Source organism: Abramis brama, assembly GCF_963993115.1.
Source record: "Abramis brama genome assembly, chromosome: 3".
Taxonomy (NCBI): Eukaryota; Metazoa; Chordata; class Actinopteri; order Cypriniformes; family Leuciscidae; genus Abramis; species Abramis brama.
In genome coordinates, this window is record NC_139965.1 from 21,305,476 (window position 1) to 21,326,898 (window position 21,423).

The 21,423-nt window shown below is 36.7% G+C and overlaps 2 protein-coding genes across 2 annotated transcripts in view; one reads left to right on the plus strand and one right to left on the minus strand.

The window, feature by feature from the left end:
- poln (polymerase (DNA directed) nu) overlaps positions 1–6,969 on the plus strand; it is a 40,059-nt gene extending 33,090 nt beyond the window's left edge. The window contains exons 20-25 of the mRNA XM_084107711.1: positions 318–449; positions 4,430–4,540; positions 4,618–4,693; positions 5,626–5,693; positions 6,023–6,084; positions 6,451–6,969. Coding sequence (XP_083963837.1) covers positions 318–449; positions 4,430–4,540; positions 4,618–4,693; positions 5,626–5,693; positions 6,023–6,084; positions 6,451–6,543 — 542 coding nt within the window. The 3' untranslated portion in view covers positions 6,544–6,969. The remainder of the gene's footprint in view (positions 1–317; positions 450–4,429; positions 4,541–4,617; positions 4,694–5,625; positions 5,694–6,022; positions 6,085–6,450) is intronic.
- A 659-nt stretch (positions 6,970–7,628) lies between these two features.
- nat8l (N-acetyltransferase 8-like) lies at positions 7,629–21,331 on the minus strand. The gene is made up of 3 exons (XM_084107746.1): positions 20,478–21,331; positions 19,104–19,268; positions 7,629–13,146 (listed from the first exon to the last, which is right to left on the minus strand). The coding sequence occupies exons 1-3, from the start codon at positions 20,782–20,784 to the stop codon at positions 12,779–12,781; spliced, it is 840 nt and encodes a 279-aa protein (XP_083963872.1). The 5' UTR covers positions 20,785–21,331; the 3' UTR covers positions 7,629–12,778.
- Positions 21,332–21,423: the final 92 nt, after the last annotated feature.

The following is a 21,423-nucleotide window of genomic DNA, read 5'->3' on the forward strand; positions in this document are numbered from 1 at the left end:
TTATTTAAAAAAAAAAATCTTAATGACCCCAAACTTTTGAACTGCATTGTACATGTTATATCACATATTACGCAATATCAGAAGTTATAGTTAGTGGTCAAACTTAGTGCTTTCATGTTTTTATCACATTTTTTGTCATGGTAATTGTTGCCATAGCAACATTGGGAGAATGGATTTAGCCTTTTTCTCACCAATAATTCTGTGCCTCACCTAATTTTGTCTTTTTTTGTCTCACCTTGAACTGTTTTAAGGTTGGAATATTTCTGTTCTCATGCTGTTGTCCACTGACACTCTCTCGCTCTTTCTCCCTCACACAGGAAGAGAGCGGTTATCAAGTATTCTGGGTGTGAGTGCAGAGGAGGCCAGCCGTTTTCAGGACTCTTTCCTACAGACGTACAGAGAGGTGCCGGCCTTCATCCAGCACATCATCCAACACTGCCACGAACACGGTGTGTGTGATAAATGGAGAGTAGGAACTAGGCAGCACCGCAGTTGACGCTCACTTATAAAACTCACTGGGTTTAGAGCTGCCGTTAGGACACACTTTTACTGATACACATCATGGTTTTTACACCACTGTGTGAACTTCACACAAAGTCGCTCACACTCATCCTTTCACTTCTCTTACTGCGTTTCACAGTTACGTTTGCTGCTGCCATTTATATTCTGTCTACGTTCTCCTCAGTGTTGCTTAAAAAGATCCAGCAGGCAGGTTACTGGCCATATTTACTATTATTATCAAATTTGAAATGTAAATTTAGTTTGGTGTGCTGTATTGGCATGATAAATGATAATACATTGTATGCCAATGCAGAATAGAGGAAAATGCAAGACAGTTAAGTAGAAGTAAGCTAACATAATAATAGTTATGAATGATTAATGATGATTGATTAAAAGCTAAAAATAATGAAAAGATACTATAGTAATGGTATATATAAGCTTGCTACATCTTCGTCAGGCATTATCATATTGAGTCTGATAAACAGAGTTATCTTACTACTGTGATGTACAGTGCTTTGTGTTTACTTTATATAAACTGATTAGTAGTAGTAACCAATGGGTATCTTTTAACTGGCAATGGAGTGGAAAATTATTGTCCTTGAAAGAAATCTTCTCCATGTCAGCTGAAATTTAAAGGGGACATGAATATTATGGGAACTAAGAGAGAAAGCATTCCCTCTTATCAATGAAAAATTACTGAGACTTTACCTTTGACATTAGACATTACCTTTGCTATCAAACATTTCATAGATTTCACTGTATTGTATTGTATTCAATCAGAAAATCAGTCAGATACAATCCAAAAAATATATATTTATTGTCAGTGTCCCTGTTCTAATAGCTGATGATCTCGTTTAGTGCATTCTGTAAATTCACATATAGGTTATAAAATGAGTGTTCAGAGTTACTCATCAAACAGGCACCTCAGAATGTGAAACTGAAGGTCCAGGACTGCAAGTTCCAGCCAGTGCGCTCATTACACGATCAATACTGGAGATATTGACATTCCTGCACAGCGACAAAACACCTGCTATCATTTTGCTGGGATATTTATCAGGTTTTGAGAGGGAAGAAAGATATTCAAGAAAATGAAATTGAGAGGGGCTTTAAAGCCTGAGCTTTCTCTCTCAGTAATCTGTTCTAGAGCAGGGTGTTCCTGTAGGAGTCTGATAGTGTCTAATCTTCCATTCAGGGAGACTTTATGTGCTGTCTTTTGATTTGGAGAGTTGATTTTATGTAGTTTAATGTGAAAGAGACAAGACTGATACAGGATCTTTCTCAGAGGTGAAAAGTAGAATTACTTATTACCTGCTGATGCATGCTTTGATGGAGGGCCTGAACTACAGTGACCCCAAAAGGTATTTGGAAACTTGATGGGATAGTTCATCCAAAAATTATGTCGTCATCATTTACTCACACCCATGTTGTTCCAAACCTGTATCTTACTTATGTGAAACTATTAAAGAAGATATTTTGAGGAATTACAATTTTTTTTTTTGTCCATATGATGGAAGTCAGTGGTCACCAAAATAGTTTGGTTACCAACATTATTCAAAATATCTTTTTTTGTGTCTCGTACGATGACAGAATTTTCATTTTGGCCAGACTGTCCCTTTAAGTTACACAAAAACGTATGCGTGTCATTTCATTAACAAAATATCAAATTAAATGACATTTATTTTCAAAGAAATATAACATGGACAATTTCTGCTTGTCAAATAGTATGGTAGTTAATCCATACCTGTCAACTCTCCCGTTTTCCCCGGGAGTCTCCCGTATTTCACACCCATCTCCATCCTACTCGCGCAATCAACACATCATACAAATTTCAACCCATTTGTGAGCTCAACCTGACAACCTACAACCCAGTTGTGCCGTCGATATCTGCGCAGGTAGTAGACGCGGGAAGTTGAATAAGCGTTACTGGTAGAAATGGGAAAAGACTTACGCAATTTAAAAAGATTTAACGCAATTAACGCAGCATCCGTTTTTTTCTGTCATCCTTTGGCTGCATGGCGTTACATTTATATGATGCGCTTTTATTCTTGCTAATGCTTTTAACCATTCAAGCCATATAGGCTACTTATTTTATTTTAAAAAGCGGAAAGCGCATCACTCATTCCTGGGAATACATTTGACATCGCAGCCTGACCTTGACGGAAATAAATATCCTACGCCAAAAGTAGGCTACCAGATAAAAAGTCTCAGCTGTGCTCAGATTTGTAAACCGTACAGTTGCTTTGGTTTTTCAATCCATACCCGTTTCACCCCGTGGCTCAAAAGGGACACAACAAAAATAGGGACACACGAGAAAGCCAAAATAGAATGCAAAATTTATTAACAAAATAGAACTATACAGAAAAAGAAGAAGAAAAAAACTACGTACGGTACAACGGTAACGGTGAACAAATTCATAATCCGTGCATGCTTACGCAATCGTTGTTTATAATAATAGTTATAATAATAGTTGTTTGTAATATTCAGTTCCTGTGAAAAATTGTGAAATACTGTTCCAGTAGGTGAAGATACACAACAATATGCTGATTGATTACATAACAATATTTGGATGTAATATTCAGTTCCAGTTAATGGAGTAGGCTATACACAGGTGATGTGTAATATTCAGTACCAGTAAACTCCACCCGCTGGAACAGTTTCTTACAGTAACTGAATATTACACAACATCACCTGTTCAGTTTTGAAAACTGTAGCCTACTCACAGATTTGTGGCCCATACCTTATTTTAGAAATCTGTTTTTCTGTATATTGATTTGTTGTGTATTGTTAAGATGAATACAACTGTCTTAACTGAATTTTTCTATGATTTGGCAATGGGGTGTGTAATGTATAGATGACATGAAACCGCATGTGGTTGAACTGAAACCCCCCCCAGGTCTCCTGTATTTTGGAACCCAAATGTTGACAGGTATGAGTTAATCTGACCTGCTAGGACGCCTGCCTGAATTTGAGGGTAGTTGATGTCATACATCCTCTGAAATGGTCACAGTTGGTTAGAACTGCAAATACGGTTTTATTGTATATTGGTTTTATATTTTATGAAATAAAATAAAGTGACTTAAAGGGATAGTTCACCCAATAATGAAAGTTCTGTTGAAACTTGCGTCATTCCAAACCTGTGACTGACTGACTTCTGTGGAATCCGAAATATTTTATTTATTTTTTATATTATTTTATTTTATTTTTTTGGCCATATAATACTTTTTTTTTTTTTGGACCCCACTGAATTATCTTTGTATGGACAAAAATAGTTCAGTTCACAAAACTGTGTTTTGTGTTATGTAGAGAGAAGTCAAACACGTTTGTAATTATGTTGGGGGTGAGTAAATTTTTACACTTTTTTTTGTTGTTGGGTGAACTATCCCTTTAAGTGTCCAAATATATGTGGCCACTGTATGTTATTTCAGTACACAAACTTGGAAATGTGACATGAACAGGTGATGACTTACTGTCATACACTTCGATGAGGATACGCCAGACAAACATTTCACATTTGACAAAACACACAGAAACGACACACGTGCTCATAATCCTCAATAGCAGAGAATCACAGTAGCACATTCCAGTGATGTCTCATTAGTGTTGTCAGTACATATGATGCGCCCACACTGAGCCACACACATTCCTGAACACTTACACGTATACATGCAGTGGTCTCTCTTTGTGTCCCATAACTCCTGGCGTCTCTGTGCTTCTGGGAAAAAGATTTTCCAAATGAGTCCACCAGCTGACCTCACTCTTTTCCATCAGGGGTTTATGCGTAAAGCTTTTGACCTATTGTCTGCCTTACCCCGGAATGCACTGGCATGAGTGATTCGTAAAGAGTCTGTGTGTGAATGAGTGACTGAGTATAATAAGGTTGAAAGTGTGTATAAGTTGCTGTGTATGTTCTTTCTTATTGATGCCTTAGGATTTGTGAAGTCCATAATGGGAAGGCGCCGTTCCCTCCCTCACATTCACTCTGCTGACTGGAGCCTTCGAAACCAAGCAGAGAGACAGGCCGTCAACTTTGTACTACAGGGTATTGTGTGTTTCTACTTGTGTTTGTAATGTGTGTGGCATTTGTGATTGTCCCAATGACTGTGTGTGATTCTTCAGGCTCAGCTGCAGACCTAGCCAAAATGGCCATGATCAAAATCTGCTCTCAAGTGTCTTCTGCCTCTTACACTGCCAGGTACATCCATCCAGTTTTCCACTCCCTCTTATAATCCCATGTGTATCTTAATACTACATTTTGTGTTTGGGAAATGTGGTAACATTTTACATGAAGGTTCAATTAGTTAAATGGATTGTTCCCAGTAAATACTGCCATCATTTACTCACCATCATGTTGTTCCAGACCTGTATGACTCTCTTCTGTGGAACATAAAAGAAGATACTTTGAAGAATGTTGGTAACCAAACTGCTTTGGTGACCACTGACCTCTGTTGTGTGAATGAGCTAAGAACACTGAGAAATGCTGTTTCTTTTATCTTCCACAGAAGAAAGTCAGTCATACAGGTTTAGAAAGACATGAAGATGTCAATAATGGCAGAATTTTCTCTTTTTTTGTGATCTATCCCTTAAATGCATTAGGCATCATTCACTAACAATGAACAGTACTTTTGCAGCATTTATTAGTCTAGGTTTATGCTAATTTAGACATGCTAATACATTTTTAAAATTACAAGTTTATAAATTATATATATATATTTTATTATTTCTTCTCCACAGATATCTTTACTTTCTCTTTCTGCATATCCCTTGATATTCTTTGTCTTTCTCTCTTAGCCTATCTGTGTGAATCACTCAACTTGCAGTGCAGCTCTATATTACAGTCATTTATCTTTGTTAGCATCTCTCTATCCCTCCCTCTTCATTCTATCTCCTCACCCCTCCCTCCAAGTCTCTTTCGATTCCTCTCAGTGAGTTTTAGGAGATATGTCTGCAGTAGATGGCATCCAGACCAATGTAGAGCAATAAGATTACTGAACCTTTTAATGTAATATTGGCGTCACATTCCAGAAACTAAACGCATCATGGTTTAGTGGTCATGATCTGGTCATTACATCCCCACGTTGAGATTGATAGTTCTGTTCTAGTTTCTGTGTGTCTTGATCTTTTTAGGCTGGTGGCTCAAATCCATGATGAGCTGCTGTTTGAAGTGGAGGTCTCACAATTGGAACAGTTTGCTGGTGAGGGAAATCAGTCTTATTTTAATAATATTTCTATACTATTATAGTTTTTATTAATAATTTGATTTAGCTTTTTTAAATATTTATATTTTAGTTTAATTTGTAGTTTATCATGTGCTTTTATTAGTTTTATTAGATCCCCGAAACGCAATCAGTTAGTTTAACAAAAATGTTTTAATAATTTTAGTTAGCTCTAATAACTATGGTGGTAATTGACATTAAGCTGCAAATGCTGTCAAAAGAGCATAACTAGTATTTTACCCAGAATATTAGTTTAGAGACAAAAAGTGATTTCCATTTAAAATTGTGAATCTTATGTTGGTGAACAGTGCTGGTGAAGAAGACCATGGAATCTCTTCAGCACATTGCAGATTTGGAAGTGAATATCTCTGTAAGTGAACATCCACACAGCTTTATTTAAAAGACGAACATTTATCTTAGTATGAAGATGAGCTTGGATGTAGAGAACATGCTGTGATATATTCAGAGTCTTCCTTGTTGCTTCAGAAGTATTTTATTGCTGTAATAGAAGCCTTAATCATATCAGACAGACTATCAAACAGATTTGTCCACTACAAAGGTGATTTGCTGTGTCACAGCGTTTGATTGGTAACCTAATTAAGCTGAATTACATTTCCAGATGGCCTTCCATCCTACAGCCTGACTTTAATTTACTATAAAACTAAACGATGCAGCAGATGTAGGTCAAAAGATATAGATGATCTAGTGATGGCAGTTCATTTCTTTCTATTCTCAGGTGCCCCTCAAAGTCTCACTGTCCACAGGACGGTCATGGGGCTCAATGTGCGAGATGAACCTCCCCTGCACCACTACAGCTACTTCTGTCTGAGTCTCCCGCTCTTCCTCGCCATCCCGTTACTATGGTAACTGAGCTGCTGCAGTTCCCAATTCTTGTTTCTTGCTGATGTATCCGAGGGCAACGGTAGGAGCAGGCTGGATCGTACCAGTTTCTATTTTGGGGGGCTTCCCTTCATTAATTTTTAGCCTTTCACTGTTATTCTGTTGTTCTTCTCTCTGTTCAGAGGCTTATATCTCTTTGCATGAGAATATAAGTAGCTAATAAATCTTTGTTCTTTGTTCATTTTCAATATTTGTGCATCTTATATTCACTAAATCTGTCAATTCACATGTTCAGTGAATAAATAAACATGAGCCTCTGTCCAGAACAGGCTTCATTTCAGATGTATTACTGGCAGTGCTATCTGTTTTTCAGCTGCTATGATGGAACGTCTGTCTCCTGATGAATATTAATAAACTCAGTCTTCATTTAGTGAGTCTCGCTCACTCCATTTTAAACCTGTTAATCTTATCTCTTCCATTTCCACTGCACCTCACAACTCGTTTAGCAGCACCCACTGGCCTTTCTCATGTGTACACAGTCCACACACACACACACTGACCCAGATTTTCAGTGTCCGTCTGTGGCGTCAGATCTTGTGCCCCTTCGTAATGCCCCCTATCAATACAAACACACCCTTGAAAAATGTTCCAGTCTCTGTGCTTGTTGCTGTTGTGTTTTTAAAGGCTACAAGTTACCCTATCTGAATGTCAAATCACTGAAAGCCCATCTTAAAGGTCTGGCACTGAGAGTAGATACATTTTACCATGCTAGGTCACGATCTGTTTGTTCTTTCTCAAAATCATTAATTAATGCTCAGTACTCACTGAGAATTGGCATAGAAGATCCTTTAGAATGTGTAATGGGGGTCAATAATGAGATCATGTTTTGCACAAATTATTTGAGCCTTGCATGTTACTTATGACTATGAACTGTTTTATGGCTTTTTTTGTGCAAAAAAGTCCCTTCAAAGGCCACTGCTTTAAGAGGTATATAATGTTGCCCTTATTTAACCAGACTTAGTCATTTTTTAATGTACATTTGTAAGTGTACGCATGCAACTTCAGACACGTGCACAAGCTTTATGCATCATTCCTTTAATTGATACAGTATGTACATCCTTTTCTTTCATAAATCAGGAAAACTTTTCTTTACATCTTTACAAAGTTCCGAGGAAATGAAAGAAAAAGAGAAAAGGTGGGAACGTAAACAGCAGTTAAAAAAAAAAAAATCCAAAGGAAACCCAGGCAGTACAATGATTTCAGACTCAAAGAACCAGGTGATCACTGCGACCAAACAGGTAAAGCAAGGTCAGATTTACCGTGCTGAAAAACTAAAACCTCCCTTTTCTTTCCCCAAACTCCATTCTGCCCATTATCATACTAAAACCAGCCCCATTTTGTTGCTACTGACCCGCCCCATGTATGGCTGCATATCATTTCCCTGCTGTGCTTTGTATGGGCTTGTTTCTATAGTAACAGGCAGCCAATGACTGAAATGTGTTTAACACACTGACAAAATGGGGCAACTAATGTCAACTCATACCAGAAACTGTAAACACGAGCATTTCTAAAGCAAAGAAAAATGAGTTACTCCCAACTTGAGAAATTGTTTTAGTGCCATACATTTCCAAAGTGATTTACCCATAAATTAGCCATTATTTAAAATAATTAGTAACCTGCCGGCACTTTGCAATGCTTCTAAGAGCCCCTAATAAGTGCTAGGAGAATGCAGGGACTCTGAAAGTTACTTTTGCTTCTCTGACTGGCACAAATGTAAGCAGATTGTATAGTTAGAATTGTCTCAGTTTGCAGTTGTTTCCCAAAGTGTATTATTGTTGTTGTTGTTGTTGTTGTTTGTAAACGTCTTAATTATATTCATATAGTTTCTGTTACAAAACGATGACAAAATGTCCCCAAATGCTATTTACAGTAAATTACACTTTACAGCTTTACATATATTAAAATGTTAATAAAAAAGGTTAATTGTTTTCAAGAAAAATCATAAAGTTTTGTTAATATGAACCTGTGCGTATTGTGCCACTTGTAAAACTGGCTGTGTGGTGTTGATCGCCGTCACAGATTGTTGGAAACTGCACTCCTCGTGGATCAGGAGACAGTGGATTTTTAAGACCAACCAATTGTGGTTCAGAGCTTGACGTAACTTTCAGAGGCCCGTGACATCACTCGGTCACAAAGGTTTCTCGCTTATTTTTGTGGTACAACATAAAAATCCACCATAAACTGAAGAATTCAAGATGCAAGTAAACATGTTAGTTGTAATTAGAATTAAGGAAATATAAAAGAAAATGAGAATATACAAAAAAGAAAATTCACATTCACACTTTGTCAGGCCTTGGCTTGCCCATGGTGATGTTGCTGTGCCATTACTAATAACATCTTAGCGACTGTCACCAGTAAAGTATGAGGGATTGAACATCAATGCAGCATTTGAACATTTATATAATCTCATGGATCATGTTCTTGTTATGTTTGTTTTTTTCCCAACTGTGATACTTTGCATTATTGCTTTATAAAATGGCACATAGGCTTGATTTCCCAATGAATTCTACAAAGATGAGTTTATCCTAAAGACAAATGGCAAAATAAGGAAATACAGCAAACATCTCAACTTTGGCAAATGCAACTTTTTAAGAAATACTGTTGACACATTGTAGTGAATCATAGATAAGCACATGAGACGAACCCTTCTTTTTTTTAAATCAACAAAAAAAATCAGAAAGTTGTGCTACAAGTGGCACTACCTCCTTAGCACTTGAATTCACAATAAGTGAGTGCTTTCAGCCCAAAAAAAAATGAAAGGAGAAGGAAGCAGCTCCACATTTTGGTGTCTTGGCTTGTTCCATGCTTCACCTGAAGGGTGATAGTGATGCAGCAAGACCATCTACCATCGTGAATCTTCTCTGAATTCCTTCTCTGTTAAGTGAAACATTCTTAGCAGCCATCTTATTCATGCAGGTTACCAAGGTCAATCTGAATGCCTTATCATCAACTGTTCTTTCTAACGCTAATGTAAAAGAATGCACTTTACTTCTGTGTTGTTGTTTTTTGAGACTTGGGTAAAACACCAGATTTTTTCTTGCGTAACTTAACTTGGCCGCTGTCTTGAGCACTGCTCCAACTTTCAAAGACATTCACCAGCCAATCGAGTCACCAGTCTAAACCCACATAGGACACTAACTGTACTGTATATATAAATCCAACTGAATTGAGCCATTAGCATGTGCAAACGTTTTAGCATGTGCAAAACAAGCGGCATGATCAGGAACTGGTCAACATGTTAGTTAAACACAAGCAGTCACACAATCATGGTGTTCTTGCACTTACTTGCAATTTTAGCATTACAATAAGGCTGTCTTCAATCTGGCAACAATACATGCACCTTATAGATAAAATTCCCAATCCCATGCTAACTGCATTCGGAATAATAAGTTAAGGATTTTCAAGGCAGTTGCTCTACAGAAGAATAACACTCATAGCAAAATACCTCAATTACATCAAACACTGTTCAAATCTGGATCTTCAAAATACATAATACTTTGCTAACTGCCGTGTACATTCAAATCTGCCAGCTCTCTGGTTAATCATTTGTGTGTGTTTTTCTGTTGATCTGGTACTGATTTCTAAATGTGGAATTGAACTTCATGCTCCTTGTATATTTTCATACTGCATTACATTTGTGTTTGATCGTTTTGGCAATTGTTTCACAAGATATCAGGTTAGCCTGTTTGCTTTGGGTTTTACACAGGAATTCATGTTTAAACATCCCATCACAGATTTGATCAGCCTAACCTTTCTTCTTAAGGATATTGGTGCATTCAAATATCCATTCAATGAGTCCATTTTAAGGGAGACAGGTGAATGCTATGTCTAATTTGACTGGCACACGCAACTGGCAAAGTTGTGTCTACAGATTTGCTTTCTTGGTGCCTTGGCTAAAATAGGGACGTCCTCAAGTAAAGTGAGAAGCGTCACGTTACTTATCTGTAATCAAAACAGCGCATTCAGTTAAATAATTTTCAAGGCCGCCTTAATGATACAAAAGAACATCTCGCAATATCCTAAAAGATGACAATAACTCAAGAATTTTAGAATGAACAAAAATTACATATAAAAAAAGAAACAGCTCCACTTTTAAGACTTGCCATGTTAAATATGGTATTTTCTTGCTCATTTTTCATTCAAAGACGTTTCATGCAACAACAATTTCTTTGAACAATGAAACACATATTTGTTATATGTTCAGTTAAAAAAAGAAGAAGCTTGTTTTACATATTTTTAAATATACTTCTTTTCCAGGGCAGGCACCGTACGCACAAACCAGGTACAGAGGCATGCCACATACTTGCATTGCTCTTGCATTCTACTATTGGCAGCTGTGATGTCATTGAAGCAGCAAGCTGGTGGGTAATCCTATTGTTTGGTTGACCCCGCCCATCTCACATTCTAAGCCATGCCCACAACTCTCCACACTGCTACTGTGACATCACAGAAGAATGGGGATAGATAGTACAAGCTAGAATGGGGAAAAGGGCGGTGCAGCAAGACTCTGTGGCGCATGCAGAGAGAGGTGGGTGGGGGCGTAAAGGAGGGAGAGGTCTGGCCCAGGGTTGCAGTTAGATTTTTGGATGGGGGTGGGGTAAAAGTCAAGGAAAACTGGCAATGACCATGTTTGTTTTTGTTTTTTGCACTACATGTTACTACTATGTATTTTTAAATCACATTTATTTTCTTAACTTTATACAACATTGTCACAGATGAGGCTTTTTTGTGGTTTGTCTCTCTCCCTCTGCTGGTACTGTGATAGGAGGATAGAGACGGAGAGAGACTATGGGTATGTCTTATGTATGTTTTCAAACATTTTACATATACATTGAGTAGTTGCAGAATATAAAGCCTTAGATAGTTTATACTTATACAATCCTTTTTTATATATTTATCCAAATTTAGATTTGTGCCTAGTTTAATTTCAGGTTTATCATCATATTGTTGCCTTTATGCCACCCAAGTTTAATTCAAATACACTTGGAGTCTGATCGCGTTTGTTTTTGCTTTTTGTTTTGTTTTTGTATTTTAGACTTTGCTTTGGAGGAGCGATATCCGACAGCGTTTAAGCAATTTAGTTTTTTTTACCAAACCAAATTATCCACAAAGTATACAAAAGTTTATCACATCAAGTCATTATTAAAGCTTCATCAAATCGGTACACCAATAGATGTGAATATGAAATGTGTGTACACTAATAGTCAGATTTCAAGTGAATTTAGACTTTTGTAAACGTGAATTTCACTGACGGCAACTTTAATGTCAGCCAAATGAAGAGTAGAGAAACATTTGTTTCTTTTTGGTTTTCTTTAACATGAAGGAGCGTTCATGTTTTTCTGGTTATTTCTTAATGTTGGTACTGAGGCTCAGCACTAGGAACCTGCTTAACCATCAAAACAAATCAAGATTATATTGCAAAGTTGTTATCGTAATCTATTAAACAAGGGGTGCTTAAGGATATAAATCACTGGCTTTATAATATTCCACATTTCTAGTTGTTTTTTGTTCATCAGTTAGACACAGTTGAAAATACTGTGCTTTGGACTAAAAGTTACAATTGGATGGACTTTTTGACTCCACCAGACTGCCGCTGTTGCAACGTTCAAACGTACTTCGTCAAGAGGAAGGTGGCATCAGACAAGGTGGATTGATCTTTACTGCCTCCTTCCCTCCAGTTCCTACATCCACTGCTTCCTGAACTGTTTTTATAGTGGTCTGTGCTACTCTGTGGATAGGCCTATAGGATGGATTGGAAAAAGGTCAAAGGCAGAATTAAGCTGCCTTGGTTAATTTATGTGTTTTAAGGGAGACTCTGTCACTGCGAACAAATTCACATTATATCCGAATAAGATAAAATCATTTGGGGCTATTCAATTGTTCATGGTGTTTCAGGGAAAGATGACCATGAAAAGAAAGTCTAAGAGCAGAAACGTCAAATGTGGACAAAGAAATTAAATGTCCCACTAAACCCCCTCAAAAAACAATGAGCATAAAAACGGATAAAAATAAAGGTTGTAGGAACAGATATGACTTTTTAAAAACGAAACAAAAACATAAATAAATAGGTAGAAGAAGAGGACCGGGTCAGTGGGTGGTTCAGGGTCATTGCCGGCATTGTCGTTTATATTCTATCTTCTGCGCTTATGTTAACCCTCTGTCTCTCACTCTTCGTGAAGCTGCAATCGGTACCGACTATAGCGAATTTGGAAGAAGAGCCTCTCCAGCGGTGAACGGGTCATTCCTGGCAGCGTGTGGTCATCAGTATCCCCCACTCGCCGGAAACCCAAAGACTCGTACAGCTTGTGGGCGGCCATCTTGACTGCAGTTGTTCCCAGAACCACGGCTGAGTAGTTGTTTAACATGGCAAATTCTAGAACTCGTCGACCCAGGGCCTTGGCGATGCCTTTTCCACGGAAGCGAGAGTCCACAGACATGCGACGGAGCTCCAAGGTGTTGTCATCTTCTCGACCTTGCGCTGCCACGATGCCCACCACCTGGCCTTGCAAAACTGCCACCCAGAAACAAGAGCCTGTGGGAATCAAAACAAAGAAGATATTCAGTTTTTGTCTTTTGAGTAAACATTTGCCAGCTAATTGTAAAAATCTAGCATACTGTATGATCTAGTTTTCATTTAATTATTTCGAAAGAACTAAGAGCTTTTTCTGCCCACTAGGGTCATGCTTATTTTCATCTGCATTCAGATTCTAGTATTCATCATGGTATAGGCTGCTCTTCAACACCCCTCATCGTTAGATCATCAATTTATTCAGTTCTAGACTAATTAAAGTCTATTTCTCACATTATATAGTTGACAATCAATGATTCAGTTGTCTTTGAATGAGACTGACAAAGTAGCTGATGAGAGGGTTCTTATTAGGAAGCTGGTTAGCTTTTGTTAAAAAAATGTGCTGCACTGAAATAGCAAAGCAGAATTAAACTTTTTAAATATGTATTTTATGTTTTTGCCACTTGATCAGCCTTATATATTTTTTATGCTCTAAAAAATTATGTTTACCTGGAGATGTATAGCGATGTGCATTAGTGTGAGTACAGATTACTAATAGGTTGTGTTCTGAAATGTGAAACCACATTTAAGCGCACTGTGTAGCAGTCAGTATTTATGGATCATGCCAGTTCATTTCATTTCCGATTGCCTGGAATTACAGATGTCCAAGTGTGCCATCAACAGAATATGAACCTGGGAGACATGTTTATGATTGATTTGTTGTAATTTCATCATATTTATCTTACTAATCTTTTAATAATTATGCTTGGGGGAAACCTATTAAAATAAATTGTTTCCAATTTTTTCAGAGGAAAAGACATAAAATTGTGCACCATCAAATGAGTTTCAAAGCTATTTGTAAGACCCATGATTGATGTAAATAAAACCTGCTGATTACGTCACTACTGATGGCTTGCATCAGTAATGCTAAGAATTCCATTTTTTTGCATATTTGTTTCCTGTTGGGCAAGCCAACTGTCAGCTTTAGGTCAGATTCTTGTTTCAACAGCAGAGGAGCACAGATTACGGTAATTCTAATCTTAAACATTGTATTTTATGTCATGCTTGTGAGGCTCAGCTCTGTTATAAATAACTAAATTACTTACTGAGTTGCAGTGAGAAAGGAGATAAATACGGTGAGGGGGCAGGACTGTCACATCTGTGCCATAGAAGCTGCAAAGACTACAAATACACAAGGACGCGACTGAGCTCTGGATTCTTCAAGACATAAGAAGTATAGCAGGAAAAGGCAAGTCTGAACCGATACGTTTTCAATGACTTGATGTTATCTTTTATCATGCATACTAATTGGTTCAGTATTTGAACTTTCTGTTTTCTGTTAAGAATCGTGTTTCTGGCATGAGGTCAATTAACTTCTCTGACACACTCTCCTCTGTCTTACAAGATTAACCCCTCCCTGTTCAACACATGTTCTTAAGCATCTAGTCAATACCATCTTCTAAAATCTCTCGCCATACTGTGTGCAAAAAAAAAAAAAAAATCATTAAAAGAATCAGTTGAACATTAAATAAAATCACAACATTATATCAAATACCGCAAGTGTAATATTTATGTAAGAAGGATTAGTTAATTAATGACGATAGCCAGGAGAACTAAACATTCAAATGTCTGGTTAAACTTTAGGACTGTGATATTAATCTACACTGTGTTCCAAATTATTAAGCAAGTTTTTCAAAGAAAGTGTTTGTTTTATTTCTCCATATTTATTTAGATAACTGGTATCAATCAGTCAGTTTAAAAAAAGACAGGTTTGTTCAATAGTTTGCCCAGTCTACTTAAATGGTAAATGAAAACCCTATGTAAACAGGTTGTTCAAGATTATTAAGCAATTCACAGTTCACATAAAACACTGCACATTGGTCCATTTACAAATATAAATGTTTTTACTAAAGCAGTGTTAATTGTGTTCTTAATTTGTTTCTTTTCTTTTTTTTAAAATAATAAATATAACAAAAAGAACCGATAAGAATACCATTAAAGTACCTGATCAATAAGCCGTATCGGTAAGAGTAGTGAAACCTCGATGATACCCATCCCTTGTCATGACTGCAGTAGCTTCAGGGCTGAGGAGCACTATTAATCACTGTGGTCCTGCTGTACACTCATTAGTTTTACTACACCCCCCTCCCCAGCTGTCTGATAACTGCTTTGTTTGTGTGTCTATGTACCATTCAAACGGAGAAAAATAACATTCGCCAATAATACTATTACAATCCAATTAAATCCTGATGGATAAAATCAAGTCCCGCTTCACATTATTTCCTGCTGAATATGCAGTTTTACGCATTACATTAAGGAAATTAAATGTCACAAATGCCATTTCATGTCATCATTAATGACTAGTGGGGAGCATAACAGATCTGTTTGTATATTTTCCACATATTAAAGAGGTGTCTTCCTGTCCAAACTAGTCATCTTTTTCATGCATATCACTATGGTGCTGTATATTATGGGGTATTCCTTGTGTTTTAAGTATCTGACAAAATCCCTGTCTCTTTAAAAATAAAAGCCACTTCAAATAGATATTGAGTGCATTAAAGAAACATCACCCTGACAGATAACCCATATATTCTTTACCATTCCCTCCTCAGATGCAGGATTCCACATTAGCATAGCAAGAGAGAAAATCCCTTGGGAGAATCCTTTGTCTGCATGCTGCTACTAAACAAAACTACCACACATACTCACAGCGGGGCTCTTTGATTCACACCTTCCCCCATTTCCTGACCCTAGTCTTCAATTCTCTCTTTTACTTGACGCAGGACTAAATAAGAAGCTTGTATGCACAGAAACGGTCTGCGCTAAGGACTGACAGCTATATATATATATATATATATATATATACAGTGCAATGCATAAGTGAATACACCCATGCTAAAGTTGACTAAAAAGAGGAATAAAAAATCATATTTTGGAAATTGAACTTAATGCCTTAATTTAAAAAATTAGGAAAAATCCAACCTTTAAGGACACCAATTTTCTTTGTGAATGAATAATGTATCGTAAATAAATAAATGTTCTTCCTTAAAATACATGGTGCATAAGTGAGTACACCCCTATGTTAAATTCCCATAGAGGCAGGCAGATTTTTATTTTTAAGTATTTTTTTATTTATTTTTTTAGGATACTATGCATCCTGATAAAGTTCCCTTGGCCTTTGGAATTAAAATAGCCCCACATCATCACATAGCCTTCACCATACCTAGAGATTGGCATGATTTTATTTCAGTTAGCCTAAAAGCTAGTTTGATTTGCATTGAGAGATGATCTTATGGAAAGTACCCCATGCCAATCTCTAGGTATGGTGAAGGCTATGTGATGATGTGGGGCTATTTTAATTCCAAAGGCCAAGGGAAGTTTATCAGGATGCATAGTATCCTAATTATTTTTTTTTTAAATACTTAAAAATAAAAATCTGCCTGCCTCTATGGGAATTTAACATAGGGGTGTACTCACTTATGCACCATGTATTTTAAGGAAGAACATTTATTTATTTACAATACATTATTCATTCACAAAGAAAATTGGTGTCCTTAAAGGTTGGATTTTTCCTAATTTTTTAAATTAAGGCATTAAGTTCAATTTCCAAAATATGATTTTTTATTCCTCTTTTTAGTCAACTTTAGCATGGGTGTATTCACTTATGCATTGCACTGTATATATATATATATATATATATATATAAAGAAATAAACACTTTGATTCAACAAGGAAGCATTAAATTGATAAAGTAACAGTAAAGATGTTTATAATGTTTAAAAAAAGATTTCTATTTCAAATAAATTATGTTATTTTAAATTTTCTATTCATCAAAGAATCCTTTTGGAAAAAATTATTGGTAAGATTCTTTAAAGAAGTCTCTTATGTTCACCAAGGCTGCATTTTTTGATCAAAACAGTAAAAATTACAATTTAAAATAACTGTTTTCTATTTTAATATATTTTAAATTGTAATTTATTTCTGTGATGGCAAAGCTGAATTTTCAGCAAGTCTTCAGTGTCAATGGATCCTTCAGAAATCATTCTGATATGCTGGTTTGTTGCATAAGAAACATTTCTTATTATTAACATTGTATTAGTTTCCACAAAAATATTAAGCAGCACAACTGTTTACAACATTGTTTTTCAAGATTCTCTGATGAATGGAAAGTTCTAAAGAACAAAAAAAATAGAATAAATAGAATTTTTTGTAACTTTATTATAACGTCTGATCAATTTAATGCATCCTTCCTGAGTAAAAAAAAGAAAGAATTTCTTTAAAATATCAAATAAAATCTTACTGACCCCAAGCTTTGAATGCTAGTGTATCATTTTGCATCACTCACAGTGATTCTCCAGGCCACATAAGATAGACTCTTAAGAACTGGCTTTACTTCTAGCGATTACAGAGAGCATTCTGATTGCCAGCATCTGGCTGTTTGCTAAGGCAGCTGCTCTGAATTTGACCGTGAAGTTCTGCAGCAGAGTTTATCATAGGCAATAAATGTCCGTCCTTACGCTGACGCTGTCTGAGGGAAGCCCATAGAATGATAAAAGATTTCAGCCATCAAGCACTCAATCTGCACGTGCTACTACCATCTGCTAAACAATTCCAGAGCGCCAATCATACACGAGTACTGTAGGTTAAAGAACAGTTTTTATCTGCAAGGTATCAGGATACTGAAGAGCCTCTACCTCCATCATTCTGTCCCTCTTCAACTGTACTTTGATTGTTATCTGCAGTATTTATTAGTATGTTTACTACTGCATCACAGTTATATGCACAATGGGATTCATTAACTGTACTGGATCTACTGCTAATTTATCCACCTGAAAGGATTTGTTGTGTTTATCACTAAACTCTAAAAGTTTGCTCTCTCTGTGCTTAAAATTGGATCATAAGTGGAAAGTTATTTTTTTATTTTGGGGTGCTTTAAAGATTATAACTGTAAATCTGAGTTTACTGCAATACAATCTGTATCAGCATTTTTCCTGCCTTCAATCAATAGGCCCAGATGACTCAGAAGATTTATCCTCAAGAGCAGAACTGAGAGAGACTTTCTGCATATTTCATGAGTCTTCAGCATTAAAGCTACACATCAGATATTCAGCTTTCCATCTTGGACTTCTAAAGTGCAGTATTTACCTTCAATTTCACAGGTACTGATCCTGAGAGTATTTGTTCTGGTGAGGAAGCTGGTGCATTTTGGGAACTGGGAAGTTCATACATTGAAATATTTGTTTTTTTTAAATATAGTAAGATCTAAGTATTCGTGCCTAAACATGTTATTAGATCAGCATAATTATATTTTACTATCAAGTGCCCAGGTGCTTTTTGACGTAGACATATTTATATAATATTTTATATATACATATATTGTGATTTTTTTTTTAAATATATATAGATATATAAAAAAAAAATGTCACCAATATAATTAACTGCTTACAGTACCATTCAAAAGTTTGTCAGCAAGATTTTTTAATAGTTTTATTCAGCAAAGACACCTCAAATTGATCTAAAGTGACCAGTAAAATGTGTAACAAAAAACCTTTTTATATATGCTGCTCTTTTGAACTTTCTATTCATCTAAAAAATCTGTTTAAAACAAAACGTAGCAGCACATCTGTTTCCAACACTGATAACAATAAGAAATGTTACTTTGGCACCAAATCAGCATTTAAGAATGATTTCTGAAGTTTACTTAAAATGATTTTAAACTATAATATTTCACAGTATTAATGTTTTTACTGAATATTGTTCAAATAATTACAGTCTTAAGAGACTGCTTTCAAAAACATAAAAAAATCTTACTGACCCCAAACTTTTGAACATTGTGAGTGTTGTACAGGTTTGGATATACTTATGAGAGGCAAATCTAAAAAAAAAAAAAAATGTCCTCACAAATATAGCGAAACATGTTGAAAACTTACTTGTGATGATAATTTTGTGTCAATGTTTATGTGCGTGAAATTACCCCTTACCTGTGGGTTTCATGTAGTACTCCTCAATGTCAGCCATATCAGTGTGCAGAGCGCAGTCCAGGTATTCGAGAATGACTTTTCTGCTGTAGTAATAACGTGCACCCATTAGAATAAACGGTGCGCAGAAGGTCAGTGTGAAGGATTTGGTCATAACATAGCACATTACTATGGAGAAATGGAAGAAAAATAAACGACACCTGTCAGAAAAGAGAATCAAATGTTTGATTTTTGGCAGAAGAGAGACAAACAGACAACAAATGTTTACACAGTTAGGAGTGTGCAGAGAAACCCTGATATACCAGGGCAGTGAGATGTAATGGAAAACAGACTAATTACAGTGTATCCTGTAATTAAAAAAAAAAATTAGTAAGTAACTTTATTCATATGTACGGTTGGAATTTTAATGGGCAATGAAGTGCACAATAACAGGGTCTTCGTGGATGTAATTAAACTCAAGAAGATCTGAGTATGTTGGCTGTTGGCACAGGATGGCGCCCTTGAGTTGCCTACAACTGCGCATTGTTTACTGTCAACACAACTCTAACTAACTGTAAAGTGCGTTTACAAAGTTTTTGCTATTCTAAAGAACACTTCAAGTTAGCCTTTATGCTGAATTTATCAGAGGAACAGTTGCCGTAGGTGTACCGTGATGCAGCATATTCTCTGAGCATATTTAGTATGCAAGTGTATAGACATTGTTAAAATAAAAAAAAATCATTAATTTCAGCTGTTGGGTTGTAAATTATTTTTCAATGTAGCATAAAGATACAAAAAGGTTGCCGTTTAGCCAGCTCGACACGATGCTCACTTACACCGCCTGTCGTTGAAAATCATTAGTAAACAAGAAAATGAAATCAATCATTAAATATTATGCGTATTATTAATGGTTATCAATTCTCTGTAAATTAAACGTCATAGACCTAAACAGGCAAAAAAAAACACAACTTCGTGCACTAACACGAGACGTATTGTGGGGAACGTAGTGCGCTCGCGCGGGACTCATTCATTCATTCATTCATGCGGCGCGCACACACACACACACATTCACCGGTAACGCATACTGCATGCTCTGAACTGCTGCTGTCTTTGTGACTCCTTGATATTCACTGGGATTGTACATCAAATGAAAAAGACTTCACGTGCGTAAAAAAAAAAAAAAAAAAGTTAGCTTCATCGTTTTGAACATAAAATGTATGATGATTTGAGCATAAAATGTATCAATTGGCCTCATCATTTTAGTTAGATTCTTTTAATTTTAACAATTAATATACTTACTTATGAACTCAAACAGCTCAGAGCTTATTTTCACATGTTGCAGAGGAACAATGATGAAAGCGATACTCTCATCGTATTCCCTGAATTTTGGTCACATACCTGTGAGAAAGGCATAGATAATTTGGGTTCTAGTTTGCTGTTTTAGACCCCGAAATGCCGAATTAGGTATCCGCTCCATGATTCCCTCGTTGAAGATCCGGCGCACCTCCTCATGGTCCGAGCGTTCAAATTCGCGAATAAAAACCTGGTTCCGTTTTTCAACCTTATTCTCGATCGCACTGGGAGAAGACGTCCACATTTGCGAGGAGGAAACTATAATTGAATCTTTTTTTGTCCCAGCTATGGCCTCGTGATCGTCTGCAACGATTTTAGTCTCGCAAACCATTTTGGGAGACGAACAATGCATGCAACTGGCCTGAAATGAACTGAAATTGGGGAGAAGCAAAAAAAATAAATAAAAGATGGATGATGATCTTCTTTGTTATGGAAAGAAAAAAGACTGATGTACTACTGCAACCCTGAGCTTCCTCACGACCAAGACTTGCCGGTGCATCACAAGTGGTATTTATAATGCGCCAAAGCCGCATTCAGATTCTGGGGTGTGGGTGTTCTCCTCATCTCGCTGATTGGATGCTGCGCTGTGCCACATCACGGCGGTGGGAGGTGAAAGTACAAAAGATACACCGTAACGTGTCTTTTTGAAACAGTATTTTTGCCCCCGTCAGTACACCGGCGAAATTCCTCACATGTTTGTGTTTTGGGGGGGAGAGTGAACCTGATGTGCTCTGGGGCGCCATGAACCCCCGCTTGTGATTGCAGTATCTACAACGTCACGACGATGCTGCGCAACATCAGTCTGCACACATCGACGTTATACACCGGACCTGCACATTTTACAATGAGTGCAGATGTCGGCGGGTTTCATCCACTGGCATTATACTAACGTGCACTGCACAGCGTGTGCGTGTGAGTGACACTTTTACTGCACTGCAATGCTACTCTTTGGTTTACATGGTTTACACCCCTTTCTTCTTGAGACCTCTTT